Source organism: Vidua chalybeata, chromosome 15 (assembly GCF_026979565.1).
Source record: "Vidua chalybeata isolate OUT-0048 chromosome 15, bVidCha1 merged haplotype, whole genome shotgun sequence".
Lineage (NCBI taxonomy): Eukaryota > Metazoa > Chordata > Aves > Passeriformes > Viduidae > Vidua > Vidua chalybeata.
In genome coordinates, this window is record NC_071544.1 from 12,153,739 (window position 1) to 12,175,826 (window position 22,088).

The 22,088-nt window shown below is 50.1% G+C and overlaps 1 protein-coding gene across 1 annotated transcript in view; it reads right to left on the bottom strand.

Annotated features, from left to right (window-relative positions):
• Nucleotides 1-774: 774 nt before the first annotated feature.
• Nucleotides 775-22,088, bottom strand: part of FAT2 (FAT atypical cadherin 2) — a 56,080-nt gene continuing 34,766 nt past the window's right edge. The window contains exons 11-24 of the mRNA XM_053956768.1: nucleotides 20,414-20,610; nucleotides 19,629-19,782; nucleotides 18,717-18,950; nucleotides 17,530-17,919; nucleotides 16,543-16,757; nucleotides 15,797-15,934; nucleotides 14,755-14,898; nucleotides 14,309-14,506; nucleotides 12,426-13,233; nucleotides 11,521-11,666; nucleotides 7,990-8,431; nucleotides 5,394-5,547; nucleotides 3,156-3,748; nucleotides 775-2,368 (exon numbers count right to left, since the gene is read on the bottom strand). Coding sequence (XP_053812743.1) covers nucleotides 1,836-2,368; nucleotides 3,156-3,748; nucleotides 5,394-5,547; nucleotides 7,990-8,431; nucleotides 11,521-11,666; nucleotides 12,426-13,233; nucleotides 14,309-14,506; nucleotides 14,755-14,898; nucleotides 15,797-15,934; nucleotides 16,543-16,757; nucleotides 17,530-17,919; nucleotides 18,717-18,950; nucleotides 19,629-19,782; nucleotides 20,414-20,610 — 4,346 coding nt within the window. The 3' untranslated portion in view covers nucleotides 775-1,835. The remainder of the gene's footprint in view (nucleotides 2,369-3,155; nucleotides 3,749-5,393; nucleotides 5,548-7,989; nucleotides 8,432-11,520; nucleotides 11,667-12,425; nucleotides 13,234-14,308; nucleotides 14,507-14,754; nucleotides 14,899-15,796; nucleotides 15,935-16,542; nucleotides 16,758-17,529; nucleotides 17,920-18,716; nucleotides 18,951-19,628; nucleotides 19,783-20,413; nucleotides 20,611-22,088) is intronic.

Genomic DNA, 22,088 nt, shown 5'->3' on the forward strand with positions numbered 1-22,088 from the left:
CACCATGGTGGGATCCACAGCCATCCTTTCTTAGGGTTGAGCATTGCAGGGCTGTCCCTATCCCATGAAAAGCCTTTACTGAGGCTGCTCCTTCCCAGGTGTTAGAGGAGCTTCATCTCAAGTTGTCTTTGCCCTTCCCTGTGTTGTGACCACTGGCCAAAGCAACCCTGGGGACTTTAAAAAGTCTGAAGGAAAATATCACTATTATTTGTGCTGCTTCTGCTGCTAGGAAGAACAATTTGTGTTTTCCTTATGGGCAAAAGTGGTGCCTGTTGCTGAGACACCTCAAAATTGAATGTCCTCAAAGAACAGAAATGCACTATTTTAGGATGATGTTCAGAGGGATTTACCAAGCAGAATAAAATCAACTAGATAAAATAGGCCTAATCCAGGCAGGGACTGCTTTCTGATGGGCAGAGCTGGTGAAAAAGTTTTGTGGAAGTGCATGACAGCTTTGAGAGGTAAAACAAGTGGTGTTTGTTGGGGATGCAAATCAAAGGCTTCAGTTTGGGTCCTTTCAACCCCATTACTCCTGAGCTAAGAGATACGGGAGGCTCATGGTTTCCCAAAGTAAGACAGGGTACTGTGGGTCTATCTGCCTCATCCCTCTGGCACTTACAGGATCCTCAAAAAAGTGGTTAACTTGCTGTCTTGGTACTTCTCTGAAAGCTTTTGGTGCCCAAACTAAGCTGTTATTCCCTTGGCTGAAGCTAGGCAAGGATGTCCTATTTATTTACAAGAGAATCCCTGAGATACTGAATAAAATCATAATAGTAAAAAAATCCAAACTCTTTTAATACTTTCCAAAAATTCAACAACAAAAAAAGTTACATCAAACAACCAACCGAAGAAAACCTCTCACGAATAAACAATACATGTCCAAGCACAAGGACAAACAGGCAAACCCATGCTCAGCAGCTTCAGTGCCCCTCTCTGGTCAGAGATTCCAGGCAGTGCTGGCCAGTCTTTCTGGGATACAGCACGGGGTGTACAGCTGCATTCAGTGTGGGACTGTGACAGCCACGGGGACAAGCTGTGCACACAATCCTCGGGGCAGGGTGCCCCTTACTCGTGTGCACACAGCCCAACTGGGCAGCCTGCTTTGAGTCTGTGGGCGGTTCCTGCTGTAACAAACCTTGTTGCTTGGGTTTTCTACAGAAATTGACTCTTTTTTTTCTTTTTTTTTTTTTTTTTTTTTTTTTTTTTTTTTTTTTTTTCCCTTGGGCTTCTGTTTGCCAGTCAGGGACGTGCTGGTGGGACCAGCTGCATTCCCTCTTCTCTCTCCCAGTGTCAGGGAGCAGACACGAAGAGAGTTTGCACCAGCTGATCCATTCCACGAACAAACTGTTGGCTTGATGCAAGCCCTTGGAGGCAGAGCTGGGAGCAGGAAGCCTCTGTACCCCACATGGGGCATTGCCAGGCTGTGCATTGCTAATCCTTTCACACCTTTCTCCACCATGACTGCTGCCATACCTGCAGTGCTTGCCTTCCTCCTCCTCCTGCTCATCCTCCCTGTGGCCAGGAAGCCTGGGGTAGGAGGAGGTAGCATGCTGTGGTCCTACATGGTGTTGGAGGCAGTCCCCTTGGTGAGGAAGCAGCTTAGTCATTGGCATCCCAGGAGCATCCTCCATGTCCCAGCAGTGGCTGGAGCATTTCCCCTCCTTTTGCAGCAGGAGCACCGTGGAGGGCAGCGAGGGGAAAGATCCAGCCAAAATTACAACCCAGCCATGCAGGGGGGGACGCACACAAGCCTCCCTTCAGCAGCGTGTGCCAGCCCCCTGCACTCTGTTCTGCGTGTACATGTGCTTCTCTCCTCACCCCACGAGCAAGCCCCGCTAGAACATCACCTCCTCGCAGCTCCCGTAGTCACTCTCCACCATGTCGGAGCCCTCGTAGTTGGGCGGTGCCAGGGGCTGGGCTCGGATGCTGGGCTGGTGGCCCAGCTCGCAGTCGGCGTAGGACGGCTGGGCCACGCTCAGGCGCATGCTGACCCTCTTGTAGCCCGGCTCGGGCTGGTACGGGACCCCCTCGCCCTGCACCAGCTGCGCTGGGTAGTAGCTGATGGCCGTGTACTCGTTCTGGCACTGGGATGCTCCCGTGTCCACGGGGCCCAGCGGCAGGAAGTCCTCCAGGTTCTGGTTGCTGTAGCGGGGTGGGATGGGGGCTCGCTTGTTGCTCTGGTCCAGCGGGAAGGGGAAGCCTCCGTAGAGAGCGACCGGCTCCGTGTCTGCTGGGGGAGGGGGCGGCGGCGGGAGAGGAGGGTGAGAGGAGGAGGCAGGGGGGCCTTGAATGATCTCGTAGTGGGAATACTCCTGGACATCTGATGACAGGTACCGCGGGGGCCAGTAGGTTGTTTCTGCTGGGTAGACTGTAACAAACGAAAAGTCGTGTTAGCCACAGCTCTAGCGGTTGTTGCCTCTCTCTTGCCCTCCTGCCAATTCCCTCTGTAGGCTCTGAGCCTGTAGGAGATGTGGCAGATTGGGAAGGAGAGGAGATGTAGGGATAGGGGAGGTGTAGCTGCTAATTTGGGAATTGTGGGGACCTGAGATCACCCCTAGCTGTGCTGAGGCAGTGTCCCCTCCAGCCTACAGATATCAACTACTCCAGCACCCAAAAGACACACTTCATCATTATGTTTGGATGCAAGAAACTCATGTTATGGAAGGGACTGGGGCAGTGATGCCCTGGATCTCTCCCTTTCCCTGCAGTTACTCTTGTGAGGAACTCCTGCATGGGGTAACCTTGTTGTCCAGAGCCATTCAAGGTGTTTCCCTGAAAATGTGATCCCTCTGCCCAGGAGCACTGATGCAAATGCCTTCACTAAAATTCCTACTGAGTTTTAGGATCTTAATTTTTTTTCCCAAATTTTCTCTTTTACAAGCTTTTTTGACCCAGGATCACAGCCTGCTGTGCATTAATGGTTTCCCTGCTGATTGCGTACAAAACCAAGCAGGTTAAAGCAGAAAACTGGGATGTAGTGGTGAACCAGGAGGAAAGAGCCAGTGAAGGCCCTATAGCAGGGCTGGGGAAGCATTTGCCCCTACTTTGCTTTGCTTTAGCCAACAACCATTTGTCCCTCATGTTTGCAAACCTCAGATCCACTTCTCAAGGGAAAGAGGGATGTGTAAGTGCAAGAACAAGCTGTGGCTACTGACCCATCTCCTCCCTGGCCCAGGTGCACTTGATGAAGGACTCATTGTCAGAGTTGGACGGGGGTGCAACGGGGGGCAGGTTGGGGGCCACGCTGCACACGATGGTGCCCCGGTGCTTCGGGGCGTTGGCCGAGTTGAAGGTGACGAATTCAGGGGTGCCGGTGGCTTTGCGCTGCTCCGGCGTGGCCCGGTCCAGGTTGTTGTGCGGCGTGTCGCTGAGGATGTTGAGCTCGATGGGGGGCACGGGCTGGGTGCCCACGCCCACGCTCTTGGAGAACTCGCTCTTGGAGAGCAGGTCGGGGTCCTCGCGGGCCACCGGCTTGTGCGCCTTGGCGCGGTGGCGGCAGCGCTTGCGGACGAGCACGAAGGCCGCGGCCAGGATGGCCGCCCCCAGCACGCCGGCCGCGATCTCCGCGATCTCCTCGGGGCCCAGCGCCCACTGCGTGGGCACGATGGCGGGGGTGATGATGGGCTGGGTGCAGTAGTCCCCCTGGTAATCCGATGGGCAGATGCAGTGCACGGAGCCCTGGCTGCTGACGCAGCGCCCGGCGTTGCGGCACGGGTTGTCTTGGCACTCCTCTGCCAGCTTCTCACACCTGTGGGGAGAAAGGGATGGAGACAACCCCTGTCAGTCTGGGATGCACCAGAACTGCCTCATCCTGGTCAGGCTCTGGCTTACACCACCCAAGGATGTTCTATCCTGGTCTGCTCTCCCTCCCTTGCTATATTTTGCTACCTGCTTATCCTGGCAGAGGATCCTTGAGTATAAAATGATGCTTTTCGAGAGACCATGTTTTACAGGGTGGCCCTATTTTTCAGCCGTACACCCAAATTAAAATGGAGGGCTTTCTGCCTCAGAGGAGTGTTTGGAATCCTAGGGCTAACACTGCATAGAGAGATGCTCCCATCCTGTTAAATTAGGTCAGTGTGAGGTGTGTTAACCTCTTATGAAGCCTCCCATGTCCTCCAAGCTCTGTGGAGCCTCTGGATGGTCTGTGGATGTCTGCAGGTTGCAGCAAACATTTGGGAAAAGACTATCCTGTGACATGGTGAATGGATACCCTTGCTGGAGAGGCTTTTTGACATTTTATGGAGCATTTGCAGAACTGCGATGGAATTTCTTATTCTCTGTCCTGCTCCACCCCACACACAATCTAAACATTTGCTAGCAGTACAGAGGACCTTTCCTTCCAACAGCAATGACCTCCCCATGCTGGGGGGAATATGCAGTGCTTTAGTGGCTTTCCTTCCCTTTTTTTGTTCTCATTACTGAACAAACTCTGTGAGGTTGGCACTGCTCTTGTTGCAGTCAGTGATTTAGGATGTGTGAGCTGGTATGTGCAACACGCAGCCACAGCCTCTGGCTGATGTCAGGTATTACACTGCCACCTAATGCTCAGCTACAGGCTCTTATTCCAAGAGCTGAACAGATAATTTCTGCCTTTGCTTTGATCCACGGGACCAGTGTCCATCCTGGCTAAATGGGCAAGGCAGAAGGATGAACTGGGTGTGACGCTGTTTGAGCCTGCGCTGGGAATCTCTGACCAGGCTGGGCTGGAGACAAAGTGGGGGTCTTGGAGGGGCTGCTGGGCTGGGGTGGTAATGCCCACTCTCTTGAGCTGGGATTTGAATTGGATGAATCACAGCTGCGAGCTGAGACAGAGATTTCTTCTGCATGAACCCTGCAGAGCTGGTCCCAGATAGAAGCAATCCCTTTAGCACCTTGCAGGGTGGGTGTTCAGGCTACTGAAGCAGGGGGCACCTCACAGCTCTGCCAGGCAGGTTCCCCCAGCCTCAGGGCACCCTCCTGCCACCCAGGGCAGTGTCTGCCTGTACCCTGCTGCCAGGCCCCCACCACAGCCAAGGTGTTCCCATTAGTGCTGAACTCAGCTCCTGAGTTGCCTCACAGGGAGCAGCAGTGTGTGGGGAGAGACTCTCCCAGCAAGGAGAGACTTTGCACTGCCCCACAGCACCTCCAGGCACCAAAGCATCTGTAAGCAGAGGAGATGTTTCTGTCTTCCCTCCTGCTCAGAGGGGCAATGGCCACACGGTGGCAGAGTTATTTGTGTCCCGTTCAGCTCAGCTCTGCCCTCCAACACCTCCTGGCTGCAATGCTCAGGTGCCTGCAGTTTGCAATTAATCCCGGAGTGCGTGGATCCGGTGAGCTCCAGAAACGTGCAAGGCTCATGTGTTCAGCCCATCATGGGATGTCACCTGTCCCAAAGCCCCCCCAGGCCTTACCTTTCACCCAGGTACCAGTCAGGGCAGTGGCAGGAGTAGCCGGTGGCCGAGAGGGTGCAGGTTCCCCCATGCAGGCAGGGCTTGGACTCACAGGGACTGTCCCCAAGCTCACAGTGCTCGCCAGAGAACAGCCCGGGGCAGATGCAGGTGTAACCTGGAGGGGGTGAGAGTGAACATATCCATGTGGAAAAATGGGCAAGAACAGGGAGGAGCAGTGCCTGGTGCTGACGGCCCCCACAGGGGGCTTGCACAGCTACCCAGGCACAGGAATTTGCTGCAGCAGGTGCTATGGGACACCCAGGCAATCCCTGGAAGCCTGGTGGGTTCATTACAGGACCTGGTGTGGCTGCTGGAGGCTGGGTGGAACCCTGGGGCAACACAGTGGCACGAGGGGGCTGACTGAGCAACAAGTCAAGCCGGTCCTCTCCTGACACAGATCAGAGATGCAGTCAGGGCATAGCTTTATTGCTATGGAGAAGCTGAGGGACAAATCTGGGATAAAGGAAGGGGAACTTGGCTGGCTGATTCACAGTTTCTGACTCTGTTCAGTGCAATCCCCTGTAATTTGTTGTTCTCAGGAGTCTTTGGTCCTGCGAGTTCTCGTGGTATGAAGTGCCTGTCTCAACATGCCAAGTTTCTCCTGCTTACAGGAGACGTCTGCTCACAGAGAAAGAGAAACCCAGCACAGCCATGGACTCAGAGGGGGCTCCTGCTCTTTGTGATTTTGGCTGCTGTTTAGCATAGCCCTAAGCATGGGAATGTCCCTGGCTGTGCTGAGCTCCTCCTCGTCACCTGGCTGGTGCTGCTGTGCAGGAAATTCAGAGTTTCCACCTTGCAGCAGACTTGAAAAGTCTTTCTACTCATCCACAAATTGAACAACCCTGCTTTAGAGCACGGGGCAAACAACCTGGGCCTGTTCCCACATGTGTGTCAGCGGCTGTACCAGAAGGATGTGCTGACACTGGTGCAGCAGGTGCTGGACATTGCCCACAGGGCTGTGTGTGCCCAAACACATGTCCTGGATGTGGGGCTCACTTGTGTTTGTGGTCCTGAGCGCTGTGGTCGGGGTGGTGCTGGGCTGGCCCGGGTCCTCTCCCCACAGCTGTGTTCTCACACGGCCACGTGGTTCCCCGGGCTCGCTCCCACAGGCGAGTCCCTGCCTGTGCTGTGATCCCACACCTGAGATCCCCGGGCACAGCTCTGCATGAACTCCTGCTGCCTGCCCGGGGTCCCCAGGACGGAGCCCATGGCACTCAGGGAACCAGGGTAACCTCACAAATAAACATCCCTTGGGCTATCCCTTCCTTGCAGCAGTGTCCTGCCTGGGGCCATGTCCCACAGGCTCTTTCCTGGTCAGCTGGGCCATTTGCAGGAGAAATTGTTCGTCCTGGAAGGAAATTTTGGGAAGGGTGCTGGATGATAATTAGGTTATTGCTGAGGGAGTGATTTTTCACCTTCCCCTCCCACTGTATTCTCTCTGCAAATGAAAACAGCGGATGCCTTGACTTAGAGCAGAGATATGTTTTCCCCTCGTGGGCTTTGAGGCCCTTCCAGCCCAGGCAGAGAGGTTTTCTGTGCAGAGGGTCTGAAGGCTGAGGTGTGGGTGCCAGCCAGGCTAACTGTTCTGTACATTTACACCTGGTGTCAAACAAGTTCGCCTGAACCAGGCAGCTGCTGAGTCGACAGGGCTGGGAATCTTGTTCCCAGAGGCAGCGGGCAGGGCAGGAGAAGGTGGTGCCTCCTCTGTCCTCACTTGCTCGCCGGGCAGGGTGTGCTTTGGCAAGGGCCCCAAAGAGCTGCAGGAGCAGCTTCTGCCCCACGCAGCAGCGTGGGAAGCAGCCCACTGCCCCTCGGAGGGGCCGAGGCACAGGCAGTACCCATCTCATAGACAGGGAGTTACGGGGTGCAGCCCTGCTGTGCTGGCAGCTACACTGAGTTGTAGGGCAGGGACACACGGGTGGACATCACTGGGAGCAGCTCCTCTGCTCACAGCCCCTGTCCCTGTGACACAGCTCACTGCAAGGGGCCCCTCTGATGGCAGGAGCAGGGCAGCAGGGACACTGCCTAGGGCAAACCTCAAACCTCTTTGGGGTGTGCGCACTCCACGACAGCCTGGGACTCCTGGATTTGAGCTTACAGTTTTCCCATATCCCTTTGCATAGCCCTGGGGAGCCGCTCACTGCAGTGGGAAGAGACGAAGATCTTGGCTTGTTTCTGCCCAGATACCATCACCACATGATCCCTTCTTGCCTGACTCCAGCTTTGTTAACAGCTCCTTAAGCAAAAAGGATGCAGAGGGGTGGGTGGAATCTCTATATGCATTTGAGTTTTTGGCAACACTCTGCTCTCCCATGTCATGCACACTCCTTAGAAACACCTTCCTGCCCTCTGGGCCCATGGTCCACAGGTGAGAGCCAGGATGATGATCTCACACCCTCTACTGCTGCTGCACTGAGTCTCTTGAGGTCTCCTGGGATAGAGGATCTCTGCTGCCCCTCTGGAGTAGCCCCTCCACAGGGATAAATAAAGTTGTTGCATCTTTCCCTCCCTCACTGCTTACTGCTCTCCTCCAGCTCTGTGTGGGATGTTCACATACCTCCTCCGTGAGTTTCGGAGCACATCCCGTTGTTGAGGCAAGGGTTGCTGCTGCAGGCACCGGTGGGGGAGCAGCACTGCCTTATCCCCACCTCCTCCAAGACTTCCTTTGATTGCCCTTTCCCTGGAAGGAGAACCACTTCTCTGCCATTGATTGCAACCACGTCCAGGCAGCCCCTGAACCCCCGTGTGACTCTCTGGGACTGCAGCAACTGCCGGAGGCCCCCAAAAATCAGGTCTCGTCTGCCCTGGGAGGTGCTACAGGTCCCTGGCAGCTGGAGAGAGGCGTTGCCCAGGCCGTCGATGAGCAGGCGGACGGAAGTGTTCTTCACCTCCAGGAACACCGAGTGCCACTCGCCGTCGCTCACAAACCGTGAGGAGGAGAGGTTCCCAGAGGAGCTCCCCTGGCAGCTGTAGCCAAGCTGAGGCACTCCATTAACCATCTGTAAAACACAAAAGTCACAGGTAGCTGTGACACGGGTGGCTGCTGTTTATGAAGGGTTTCAACATTTCTCCTGCTGCTTGTTCCCCTCTCTCCCGGCCTTCACATTGACAGCTGAGATTACTCCCAATTTTCTGATTCCAGGAAGTACCAAATGCAGCCCCTTTCACCTTTTTTTAAGCTATGCCTGGATCAATTAAGTGACTACAACTCCTTTATTTTGCAGAACACCTTCATCTCTCTGGCACAATTTCACCCGTGGTCCTTCCCGGCAGCCTGTGACCAGCATGCAAGGAGGGAAACCCATCTTTGCACTTAACAGAGCCATGGGATCATACAGCTACTGCTGCAGCTGCTTGCCCTTTCTCCCACCTTCCTGAGCCTGAGGCATTCAGACTATCCATAAATGCATCGCCAGTCACAGATGGACTCTTGTTCTGGGCCAAGTGGCTTTTCTTCTGTTCTCACTGTCTCATTAGTGGTGGGGAAGGTGCTGGAGCAGTTGCCCCTTTGGCAGGGGTGAGGGTGGTGAAAGAATCTTATTGAGGAGAAGCACTGGCAGCTTTCTCTGGAGGAAAAAGGAGGACTTGGGAGGCAGAGAAAGGAATTACTGTTGTACCCATGCTGGAAAACCAGGCCAAAGTTACTGATACGTGCTGCAATCCAATCCTTGATCTCCACCAGACTGGAGAGAGGCAAGGTATTGAGCTGCTAAAAGTGAACCACACCAACATCCTCTGCAGTAAACTGGGACATCAGAAATTCCTATTTCTGGCCCAAGATTCATCTTTAAAAGTCATATAGGACGGAGAAAGGAAAAGTTAGCTGTGTTATTTCATAGAGAAATCAGGGTTAAACCCCTTTTCACATTTATCTCCCCAGTGCTTTGTTGATAAAACACCTCTCTCACAGAAGCCAAGAGCCTATGGAAAAGGAGAAAAGAGATGGAATGAAGGGCTGGTGGGAAACCTGCAGAGCCTGCTATGTAACATCAAGCAATTCATCCCAGGCAGGAGAGATGTCCATGGGGGATATTAGAGACAGCAAGGAGGGTTTGATTCTTAGAAGGGGTTAGAAAAGCAGGAATGATTATGGGCTACACTGACTCTAGAGAAACCCACACACAATATGAAGGGGCTACTCTGGAGCAGAGCAGGACAACAGTTAACTCTTAGAGAAGCCCATGGTATAAATAAATACCAGTGGGAGGAGAGAGCAAATGCTGAAGGAAGAAAGAACAAGAAGCAGCTGGCATATAGCATGGAAGGGCCTGAGGGAAACACGTGTGTAAATCCCTTTGCACAATTGGCAAGCACACCAGAGAACTCTGTCACTTCACTTCATCTGCAGGAACATGATTTCTCTTCAGATGGGTCTGTAGATTTGGCTTATCAATTTCTGGGGCTGGGAGACAGATGAGAACTCAATTCCCTGGAGCAAGAACTGACACACTGCCAAGCCTTTCCCAGCTTGCCTGGTCTGCCATCCTCTTCCTGCAACCTATTTCTGAACATCAGGAGAGCTTAGAGACTGGAATAGTGATGATATGCACACTCTTGGGAGAGCTCATCCTCTTCATCAAATCTACAAACCATCACTTATGGTCCTTTCAAGGCTTTGGCTCGTATCTGGAGTACCTCAGTCTACAAAGTTTAAAATCTTGAGGGATTCCTTCTTTTTTATCAGGCCAGGTGGTTTAGAAACCTTTTTATCCTTAAGATATTGCTAATAAAGTGAGTTGTGAAATAAGCGATTCACAGGGACTTTTATGGAGGAGGCTTTATGAATGTTTCCTATTGAAAAGATTGTGGAGACAAGCTTGGGCACAGGAGATCATGGGCTCACTGAGCTCTACCAATAATGAGCCTTTTCTCCCTTGACTCCCTGTGCTGGCCTGGATCAGTGGAGTTTCTTGCCATCTTGTCCTTCCTGAGCACCACCTAAAGTGCTGGATTTCTTCTGATGAGCTCTTTGGTGACTCTCCTTCCCAGAGATGAGGTAGAAAGCTTGAGACCTTTCAGGAGAAGTTTTTCTCACTGGCCCTTTACAGTTCAGGCTGAAGTCACTCTCAGAGATGGGTACATGACACATGGATGATATTTCTCTGCTCCTGCTCTTCAGGAGTGATGGCTGTGGCAGCAGGAGCTTGAAATGTGTGCAAAAGGCATGTGTGTGGGGGTTGACTGATGTGTAACTCCCTGTCTGTGTGGGTCTTTTGTAACTGTAGAAAGATGGAACAACAGGTAGATGGGGTTGTGAAACCACGAGAAGGGGTGGGGAAATCCAAGGACAGGATGAACACTTCCAGGTAGGTTGTAGTGTGTAGATCTCAATGTGATCAGTCTCAAGGACAAATCTCTGTAAGCTGGTAAGCATGTCCTGTGATCTTAAGTCTCCAGTTAGTCTGAATTCAATTGATGAGGAATATATAAAAACGCTATTCTTTAGTCAACTGCTGCTTTCCTTCTGTTGCCAAAGTGGAAGAGGGAGATGATCTTTGAATGCTTTGGTAAGTTCAGTGTTCAGTCGAAGGGAGGAGAGTGATCAGAATGAAATATTCCTGTCTCTGCAGGTGTCTAAAATAGTTAAACCATCTGAAGAAAGTGGTTGAAAAGAGGGGTGCATGTGTGAAAAATATAATTTAGGATTCCTGTTCTGTCTTTTCTGTCTATTATTGTAAAGGGCCTTTAATTTGAGCTATGGGAGAAAGTTTGCCCCTTGCTAAAGCAGAAACAAACTGGTTTGTGGACAATTCCACCTGACAAATTCTTTGTCCTGAGAGGTGAGATGCAAGAGAGGAATGAAGAAACAAGAATGAAGGTGATGTAGACCTGCTATGAATGTCTTATCACTTCACCAGAAGTCACACCAGAGACCAACACATGTGTTTACATGTATAGAGGATGACTTCCCGTTATGGTTGCAGCAACTGCCAAACTGTGCCTGGCTCTCATTTGGTCTTCCCAAGTCTTGTCTTTCACAAATTACTAAGGGTACATATTTTTGCATATTCTTTCTGTGATTCCCTTCCCTGAGAGAGTAAAGTTTTTGTAGCTGTGGAGAGAAATCCCCCTGCACTGCCACACCCACCTCCAGAGTGGCGTGGTCGGTCCCGTTGGCGTGGAACACGACTGCGTGATGCTGGTGGGTCTTGAGGCGGAAGTGCATGTGCCAGGAGCCGGCCTGGGAGTGCTGGTACCAAATGTAGCTGTGGCCTCCAAACCTCACAGCTGTTCCTGAAAGGAGAATGAGAGAAAGGTCTCATCTTTGTGGCACTTTGAGGCTATGGACTGTATCAAGCCTTGCCTCTTTTCCTAGCCTGATGCCACAACTTTTCCAGGAGCAGTCCCAGCCACAGCAAGCCATGGATGCCTCCACTGCATCTCCCACAGTCCCACCAGGAGCTCCCAGTATTTCTTCTATGTACTCAGCTGTGGAGCAACCCTGAAATATCAGCCTGACTATTTCTGTCCTTCAAGGTGCCCTCAGTGTGGTCTACAACACCCTTGAATTTCTCCATCCTTAGTAAATTTTTATATTATTCTCTGGTATCCCCTTACATTCCTGCCCTAGTGTTACTGATCCCTGCTCCCTCCAATTATTTCTTGAAGTATCCTACAGCCAGTATAACAAATATACTTTATTTGACTTTCCTTAAATTTATCAGTTATTCTGTGCTTTGCCAGGTCCAGGATCAACACATGAGATCACAGATAAAAATTTTTGATCACTGACCTTCACTTCCTGCTAAGTATGAGTGACTTCTCCCAGTCAGAGAGACAAATGTTGCTGTTATTAAATGCTACAGGAGATTCATTTTAAAAAACAGACTATATGAAACTTTCAGACTCTGAAGTCTTTGAAGTTGTGAACAGAACTGTTGGTCACTGGGCAACCTAATTCCATGGAAAATCCAGGTGCTCTATAGTGTACTGAAGGAGAAGACAACGTGTCCAGGTTTATAGGGTCAGACACTGCCAGGAAGGATTGCTCACCATTGCACGAGCAGATCTGCTCCAAGCTGTGCCGTGGGGTGAGGACGCTGAGCCGGGCAGTGCTGTACGTGGACATCATGCCTGGATCCAGCTGGATTGTCTCCTTGCAGACACGGTGGGCACAGTCTGACCCGTGACAGGGCACATGGATCGCTTTCTTCATCCGGAGCCCGACCAGCTGGTCCATCTCCCCAGCTGACCCAGTGAGCTTGTTGGCCAGCACCCGCGGCTCGTACAAGGAGCCGTGTGGCTCTCCAACGGCCAGGAGCAGATCCACTCCATCAGAGGCAGCTGCGGGCTGCAGGCTGGCCATGTGGATGTTCTGGCGCCGGGTGACAAGGATGTTCCCCAGAAATCTCTGCAGGTTGCGCCAGTGGTCCCCCACAAACTCCTCGGGGGAGAGGTGTCGGAAGTGCAGCACCACTGCCTTGTCCAAGGCCTCCTGCGTGAAGCACCACACATGGACGCTGACGCTCGTGGTGGCTGTGAACGTTCCGTCACTGACTGTCACGTTCAGAAGGTAGTGGCCGTGGGGGAGCTTGTCCCCAGCAATGATCTTCCCATCTGCAGCCCCGACAGAGAAGAGCCCCTCCTTGGGCACCTGTGCCACCAAAGTGTACACCAGCGTGTCGTGGGGGTCCCGGTCCGTGGCGTGGATCTTGCCCAGAACGCCGCCTCGGAAGGCTTCCTCGTTGGTGGTGATGAATATTTCCAGGGGAAGGGCCGAGGGGGCGTATTGGCTCTGCTCAGTCACTTGGATATTTATAAATGCAGATGAGGAGAGGGGAGGGATGCCGCTGTCGGAGACCTGGCAAGGAAAAGGGAAGGATCTGTTACAGCCACACGCTGACTTACCGTCACCTCACCTGACTGGAGAGTGCCTTTCAGGGAGCAGTGAGTGGAAGCTCTCAGACAGCAGGTTGGGAGTGAAGAAGGAATGGGAAAAATTGGCAGCATTGGAGCTCTGCCTGGAGAAGGCCCTAGGGAAAGGGCAGCATCCCTTCCAGCATGGAGACTGATTGAGGCCTTCTGACAGGGGTGGGGTCACACGCACTTCCCTGTGCATTCAGCAGCAGCTGAGGCACCTCTGCGTGGCTCTGAATTCCTGAGGGTTAATAATTTTTTGTGATGTTGCCAGTCTTTGTGGTTCCATGCATAACTGAGTGTAGAGAGATGTAAAGCAGTTACGCACATCAACACATTCGCTCACCTTCCAGGCTGTTTAAGCCCCTGTCCCACCTCTGACAATGTCTGTCTAGCACTGAGTCAAGGAACCTCAAACAGAAAAATGCGAATAATCAGATTATGGGATAAATTTTTCCATAATGCTAAGCAGTTAGAGGTTGAGGTTTGTAATATAATAGTACCCAGCTTTTATAGCAACTGCCATTACTGAAGAAGTATGCACTTTACATGTTATTATCCTTTTGTTTGTAATGGACTATCCCTACTGATAACATTGAAAAATAATGAATTCATTCTGCAACAATAGAAATCCTTTTTGAAGAGGAACTGAAACCACTTCTTAAATGACAAGGATAATTAGAGAAAGCTTGTAGGACCAGATCCAGGTCTCACTTTAAATTGGAATTCACTAGAATGATTATGGGGAAAGCATCTGTCTAAGGAAACTGCTGACAGAGTATTGTTCATGATCATATTATCTGATTTTATCAACACAGAAGCTGGCCCCCTGCTTCTTGTGGGCAGACTGTGTGGAGAATTGAGCTCTGGAGCTGGCTCCAAGCTGCAAAATTTGTGCCTGGATTGGATTTCTTCAAAGCCAGAGATGTTTTCATTCAGCTGAGCCATGGTAATCACATTTTATTGCTACTTAAGCTAGCTGGGGAATTCAGACACCAGGACAGTAACACAGTCTCTACCTGGACTTGCAATAGGTATTGTTCTTTTATTCTTCTGTTCAGGACAGATGATGTCACCAGCAGACCATTTTGGGTGACTTCGAAGGCTTTCCCATCATTGCCCTGGGTGATCTGGAACGAGTATGGTGGTCCATTTTCTGGAGAGTCTCTGTCGCTCATAATCAGCTCCAGGACACTTGTCCCCACGGGAGCATTCTCCTGAAATGGGGAAAAATGCTATTGGAGGAAGGTAAGCAAAGAGAAATGTCCCAGGGGAACCTACAATGCCCCAGGAGCTGCTGGATCAGGAACAGGAAAACAAATCCCACCCCTGCCCTAGAAGACAGAGAGCACAAAGCAGCAACGTGATTCATCACTGTCTCCCCACTTTGCTCCAACAGCAGCCTAGGAGTGAGTTCCTTAGTGCAAAGAGAGGGATTGGGAGAGCAAACTGTCTCCTGGCTTACCTGCACCACCACACTGTAGTTGAGCTGGAAGAAGCGAGGAGGATTGTCATTGACATCAGACACGTGGATGTGCACAGGGACATCACTGAACTGAGCAGGGTGGCCGTTGTCCGTGGCTCGAACTGTCAGCGCATAACTGGGGGTCTGGGGGATTTGTAGTGCAGGATTACTTGGAGAAATGGCAGAATGGTGGCTTTTTCACATTGAAATTTTATTCTGCTGCAGCTTGATGAAATGCCCAAGGCCACATGTAGTTATGCACCACAGCCACAACAGCTTTGCCTTTGGCTAAGGCTCTCCATCCATAAATCTCACTCAAAGCTCATTGCTAAACTAAATCAGCCTCATTACAGTTGCAGAGAAGAGAACCAACTTAGCAAAGATGGATGAAACTAAGCTGGGCAAACACCTGTCAACAGTGGTTTAAGAATCATAGAATCACAGAATAAGCTGAGCTGGAAGGGACCAGTCAGGACCAGCTCCTGTCCCTGTGCAGGATATCCCAAGAATTCTACCATGTGGCTCAGAGTGTTGTCCAAAGGCTTCTAATTCTGGAAGGCTGAGACAAGCTGCTGCTGTTTCTGAATGAGAGATTGTCCAGGTGACCTTTCTCCTCCCCACACCTATTTTCTCTAATGCTCTAATGCAGAGAAGCAGAAGCCAACCATGTTGCTTTCCACAACCAACATTCCCAATATTTGTTGGGGCTAACTCTCATCCAGCCAGCCTGAAGTACCAGTGGGGCAGACCAAAACTCAGAGCTGAGGAAGGTGTCCTGGCCCATGGAAGGGGTTGGAACTAGATGATCCTCAAAGTCCCTTCCAATCCAAACCATTCTAAGATTCTATACTGCTTTTCCTAAAGCCCAGCCCTCCTACTGCAGTATCTGTGAGTCTAGAAAACAAATTAATGCCTTGTCTTCTACCTACAATATTATGAGTAAATAATTCAGAAAACAGGCGGTAGCTGAGTAAGCTGCCCTCCCTCAGTCTTTTGGGACACATCTGTTTCAGCCTGCCCATTCTCATTTTCCTGAGCTCACCTCCTCCCTGTCCAGATGCTTGGCAATGCTGATCTGCCCATTTTTGGGTTGAATGGCAAAGTGTCCCAGCGGGTTCCCTTCCACGATGGAATATGTGATCTGATTATTCATGGATCCATCCAAGTCATCAGCTGACACCTGTTTGGAGAAAAACAAAAAAACTCCGCTAGGACCCTTGGATCAAAAAGGACGTGCCATGGAGAAGTGGGACCACTTTGTCATTTAAGGGTATTGGTTTGAGCTTGCTTCAAATGAGGAGGGGGAAAGGAGGGTAGTTCAAATAAGTGTCGTCCCATAGTTTTTTCAAGACAACATAATTTCCTCAACTTTCTCCTAGTCCCTTTCCGGACTTTACCACCCCTGTGATGGTAACAGGCTGGACAGGGAACTCCATATCACCTTGGACTCTGCTATTCTGCCCAGAGGAGCCGCTGCCTTTCCCAGGTCACAAGGCCATTGTCCTTTTTCAGGCATTTTTTTCTTCTTGGGATGTTCTCAAAGCACCTGAGCCCACACTTAATTTTCACTTAAAGCTGTCTTATAAGGCAAAGTGTTCTCCATGTCTGTGGAGTTTCAGGAATTCTGCCAATCATCCTTTTTTACAGTCATGCTTTAATCTTAGATGCTGAACTTCACAAGCCCACTGAGGTCGCTGTGTCCAAGGAAAAGAAAAGTGCCCAAGAGGAGTGAATATTGCATAGCACAATAAAGAAGAGGTAAAGACAGCTGGCCTGGTTCAGTCATACCGTGAGGATGATTTCTCCAATGGCAGCATCCTCCCGAATGTCAGTGAAGTAGGGATCTTGGATGAACTCCGGTGCATGGTCATTAATGTCAGTTATGTTGATCACCACCATGGTCACATCGCTGAGGGAGGCTGAGCCCTTCCTCGTGCCCTCAATGGACAGGTAATACTCGTGACTCGCTTCAAAGTCCAGGCTCCCATTGATGTATAAGGCACCTACGTTGGCAGATGGGGAGGAAAGGACAGAAAATACTTCAAATGAATGTCACATGAGATTTCTTGGAATACTGCAGATATGCCAAGGCAACTGCCAAACTGCCAGCTGAAACAGTGTAGTTGACCTAACTTTGACCTCCTTGATGTGGAAGAATTAGCAAGAGCCTTGTGACCAGAGAGGCTGAGGAGCCATTGATGAGGATGTTACAGCCAGCCATTGCTGACGCAGCCAAGGGCTCCTCGTTAACACAGGCCTTCTGATAACAGCTCTTATCACATTGCTGTGCCAACAGAATAGGGCTTTATTTGGCCGGTAATCATGGCTCAACACCTGCCCAAGGTAAGGGTGATATTATTCACGTTCACTGAATGCTACTCAATAAAGCTGCCTGTTACCCTGGGCTATAGGTTCCTTGTGGGATCTTGATGGAGAGACTTTTTAAATGAAAACACTTTCTCCTGAATTTTGAAGTGGGAAAATTTCCTCATCCTGTTCTCCACACATCCCTCATTCACATGGGCCTGTCTCAGGTCTCAGACACAGAGAAGGCATCTTTCCATTAATTTCAGTAAGATTTGGATCACTCCTTGAATGGCTTGGTATGGCAAAATCTGATGTAGAAAAGAAGACTGTATTCCCTACCCTTGTGCTGGGTAAAGACAGAGGTAAGCAGAAGTGGGAGCCAAATGGGCAAGAAGCAGAGAAGATGCACACAAAGAAACCTTTGATGTTGGATCATCCTGGACCTGCTCGGGCACAAGATCATTTTACCTGTGTTTGAGTTGAGCTGAAATTTCCCATGGTCATTGCCGTTCACAATCTCATACTTGATCTCTGTGTTTTCTGCATTGTCCCTCGTCAGGACTGACAAGTTGAGGACCTCGGTACCAACAGCCACATCTTCCTTCACCATGGCCACATATTCAGGGGCCAGGAAAACAGGCAGGTATTCATTGAGATCCACAACAGAGACAGTGACAGTGCCGAGGGAAGAGAGGGGCTGCGGGGTGCCCCGGTCGGTGGCACAGACGGTCAGCTCAAAGGCTGAGTGCTGGGAATCCTTCAGAGGCTTTTCCAGGCGGATCACCCCTGTGGTTTCCTCAATTGAAAAGTGTCCATTGGCAGAGTCAGACAGAGAATAGACCACCTCAGCGTTGAGACCTGGAAGGGGAACGGACAGGCTGCAGTAATTCATGGGTAGGGATGCTGCTGGGTTTGTTTATTTATTTATAATGCATTAGGACTATATGAACAGAATGACCTTCAATTCCCAGGGAAAAGAGAGGCTGTATGAACATCATACCAACATCAAGTGTGCCCCTGCCCATCTGCAGGTTCAGTCATCTAGCCAGCCCTCACCATTATCCACCAGTGTCAGCTGTCTGCATTTACTAGTGTTCCTCATTTTTAATTGCCTTGCTTTCAAATGTAATTTCTCTTCATATCTGCTTCCAAAGAAGATAGATGTGATCTTTCTTCTCTAAATTCAGCCTCTGCTGGAGAGGTTTATTGGAAGTTCCTTTCTTAGGAGCCTTACCTATACTTCTGAGAATCTGTGTATCGTCAGGAGGACCTCTCCATCCATATTACCTACCCCAGCCATATCTAAAACTGTTTTTATCCTTTATTACACTCATTCTCAGTCCCCACCTTTGAACAAGTTTCTGTCCAGTCTGGATCCCTGTGTCACAGTTTGTGCTGTGTATCACAGCTACAGTTACTGAGCACATTCTCAAAGAAGGCCTGCATGTTTCTACAGATACTGTGCTCCCAACAGGGTCACAAAAATGCTGATGCCAGCCCAGTAGTCAAGAACATGTCAGCGATGAGATTCAGGCACATCTTCGCCAAGATTCAATCATCTAAGCCCATTGCTGTAGCACTTCCCTAGGTTTCAAAGGCTTCTGTTCAGAATGAAAGATGAACTCTACTAACACATAAATCCCATTCTGACTCACCTTCATCAAGGTCCCTGGCAGCAACCACAGCGATGGGTGTCTTAGTTGTGGTGTTATCGAAGACAGCCACGGCGCAGTGGCTGGGGAAGAACCTTGGTGCGTTGTCATTGGTGTCCTCAATGATCAGCGTCACGTCAGCCTGGCACGAACGGCCCCCGCCGTCAGTGGCTTTGGCTACGAGGTGGTACGTGGGCTTCTGCTCACGGTCCAGGGGTGCAGATGTGGTCAGCTCCCCTGTGGGAAAGAACAGGAGGTGGTCGTGTCTCCAGCAATCACAGCTGCAGCCTGCAAGACCTCAGAGAAGTTCAGCTGTTTTCCTGGATGAACCGTGGGAGACAATAATTGAGCTAATAGTGGTGATGTGTCCGCACCACATTGCTCAGGGCTATCCTCGGATCATTGCCAGCCAGAGCTCTGGCAAGGCTTCGCATGGGCAGTCCTGCAAGTTCAGCTGAACTTCATCCAAGGGATGCCATCATGGGATAAAACTGTTCATAAATAAATTGTACTTCTAAACTCCACTGCACTGAGGTTTCTGCAATGTAATGAACCCAAGTGATCTCTAGAACGATCACCAAGTCTGGGTAAATACACAGCCCAAGACCTGATAAAAGGTGTTTTGGGATTTAGAACTTGTGTCTTTGGCTCAAGCCAAACACTTGCTGTTCTTTCCTCCTTGAGACCTGCCTGCTAGCAATAGTGTCTGCTCTTCATTTTAACAGAACAGACAGAGCAAACAGGATGATGTAGAACTCCCTCTCCTCTATGCTGTGCCCATTCCTTCCTAGCTTGGCACAGCTGGAATAAACAGCTCCTTATGTTGGTTAAGAGGAGGTAAGTGTTGAGCCATGCTGGGAGCTTGCTTTTCTCAGGGGTGGGTGAGGAAGAGGATAAAAGCAGCCCTGCTCTCACCTGTGTGTGGGCCCAGCCGGAACTCCTCCGCGCCGGGGCCGTGCAGGCTGTAGGTTATCTGGGCATTGCTGCCGACGTCGGGGTCGGTCGCTGATATTTTCAAAATTAAAAGACCTGGCCCGGCATCTTCAGAGACTCTCCCAGTGTAGAGTATCTGGCCAGGACAAAAGAAATCATTGGCATCTGAGCCATCTCCAAAATACTTCCACCCCATATGAAGGGAGAACAGACCCACAGAAGCTTCACAGAGAAGGATAAACCCTGTGTTTTATAGGGGAACACAGTGTGCCTCCCATTCCTGGCTGCTGGGGTGTGGACTGGGACAAGTGAGCTCATTTCACACAAGCCTTTGAATCTCCTTTGGGAAGTAACCACCTCTGTTCGTTCTCACCACTGGTGACGTCCACACCAGCGATCAGCTCTCTAGAGCAACAAACCTCCTGATGGGAATCTCCCAGCTTAGCAGGATATAAAACTCAGTAATTTACATGCCCCTTCCCAGGAGGCTTCCTGGCATTGTTTATCTCCAGAAATTACTCTTCATAATGCTTAGGCTCTCACTTGCTGCTGGCAAACATGCTTGGAGGCTAGATTTAATATTCTTGCTTGACATGCTGCTTAATTAAAATTGTTAAGCATAATCAAAGCAACAGGATCGTGTGAGAAGAATTATGACAAGCCAAATCCTTTAACATGCTCTGCCTGTTCTTTCTTCTTTTCTATTGTGTTCTTTCCCTCCTAGGGATCTCCCTTTATGCCCCGATGTCCCAGAGCAGACATCTTACCTGGCCACACTCAGGGCTGTTGTCATTGATATCCAGTACAAAAATTTCCACTTCGGTGGTAGCCTGAAATTTCCCATCAGAGGCCATAACCTTGAGGAGATATTTCTCTGTATCTTCTCTGTCCAGAGGCTTCTTGGAAGAAATTGTCCATTCGCCCTCAATTTGATCAACTGTGAATTGTCCCAGTATGTCTCCTTCTAGAAGGGGGCAGGAAGCAAGCAAAAAATGGCATTTACTAAGTGCTGAAAAACAGAAGGGATAAGGAAAGGGAATATGGGTGTGTCCCCTGATGGTTCCTTAGGAGAACTGAAGGACCTTGATGCTCCTAGAGGTCTCTTCCGACCTAAATGATTCCATGACTCTGACTCACACTGGTGATGCAGAGAGGGCACTGGTGGCGCATCCAGCAGGTGAGGAGCTTTTGGTCAACCTCACTGCACAGCTGGGAAATACCCTGCATGTTTTAGCTACTCCCTGTCTGCACATTAGAGTTGGAGAAGGAAACAACTGATTGCAGAAAAGTCAGTAATGTTCTGCAGATGTGCATATTCATTGCCTCAAAACCACATTGTCTCACCTCCCCAAAGCCTGTCAGTCTTTTTTGTGCATGTTCCTAAAGGGATCCGAGAGTTGTAAATACCCTGCAGACATGGTTTGGATCTTATTCGTATGGTACCATGTAAAATTGTGCTTCCTCTAACCTGTAGAGGTATTTAACGTATAGCTTTGTTTTCTGGGGCTACTTTTCATTTCTGTAAGAGCCAAATGATGAGAGACAGGTAAATCCAGACTAGGCAGGCTCTCTGGTCCACCAGATTCACGCTGCTCCTACTGTTACATATGTTAGATTTTAAATGGGCTGGATGCTGCCACAGGAGAATCCCTCTCCCCTGGGAAGGAACCGGTGTTCTCTGCTGACCCAGGAGGAAGCACATCTGGCAGTGGGGGTCAGTGAACAGAGCTGGCTGTAGAATCTGTGTTGGACTCTGAAGGGTCTTGCACAGTGGGATAAATGAAATTCACTCCCTTTCTGCTTTTATTTGCGCAGCAGTGATGAGGTTGTGGAGGCACAATGACACCTGTACTAGCTCTTCTTCTGACGCTGGGAAACACCAGCCCATGCCCAGATTTAGTTTCTGAGTGTTTGAAATCAATGTGGACAGGGGGAAGCTGGGCTCTGTGTTTACCTAATCCTCTCTTGCTGCATTTCCATGTTTATTTGTAAAGTTTGACCTGTGTTTGTATATGCAGAGCAGAGAGCACAAGATGTTCACCCCTAACATAAGTGTGCATCCTCTCAGGTTTAAAGTATTTGGAAGTTACTACTACCTTTAAGATGGCAGAAATGTGAATACATAATGGATTAAATCTTTCCTCCCAAAGGCTTGCAAATACCTAGGCTTGCCATAAGCCAAATGAAAGTACCAGCATTCCTCCCCTGTTTCAGATGGTTACAATAGTAGATAACAGGCTGCAGCATGATCTGGCCTAATGTTTTGACCCTGAAGGGTCCTTGTTTGAGTCTGAACAAACATTTTAATTTGAAGTATCTGTCCCAGGTCTTAGAAAGACCCTTTAGGGTCAAAAGAATACCACAAAAGCAAGCTTCTACTTGTGCAGATGAAGAACAAACATTCCAGTGTAACTTTTTTGTTATTTTACAGCAGTGGTTAAT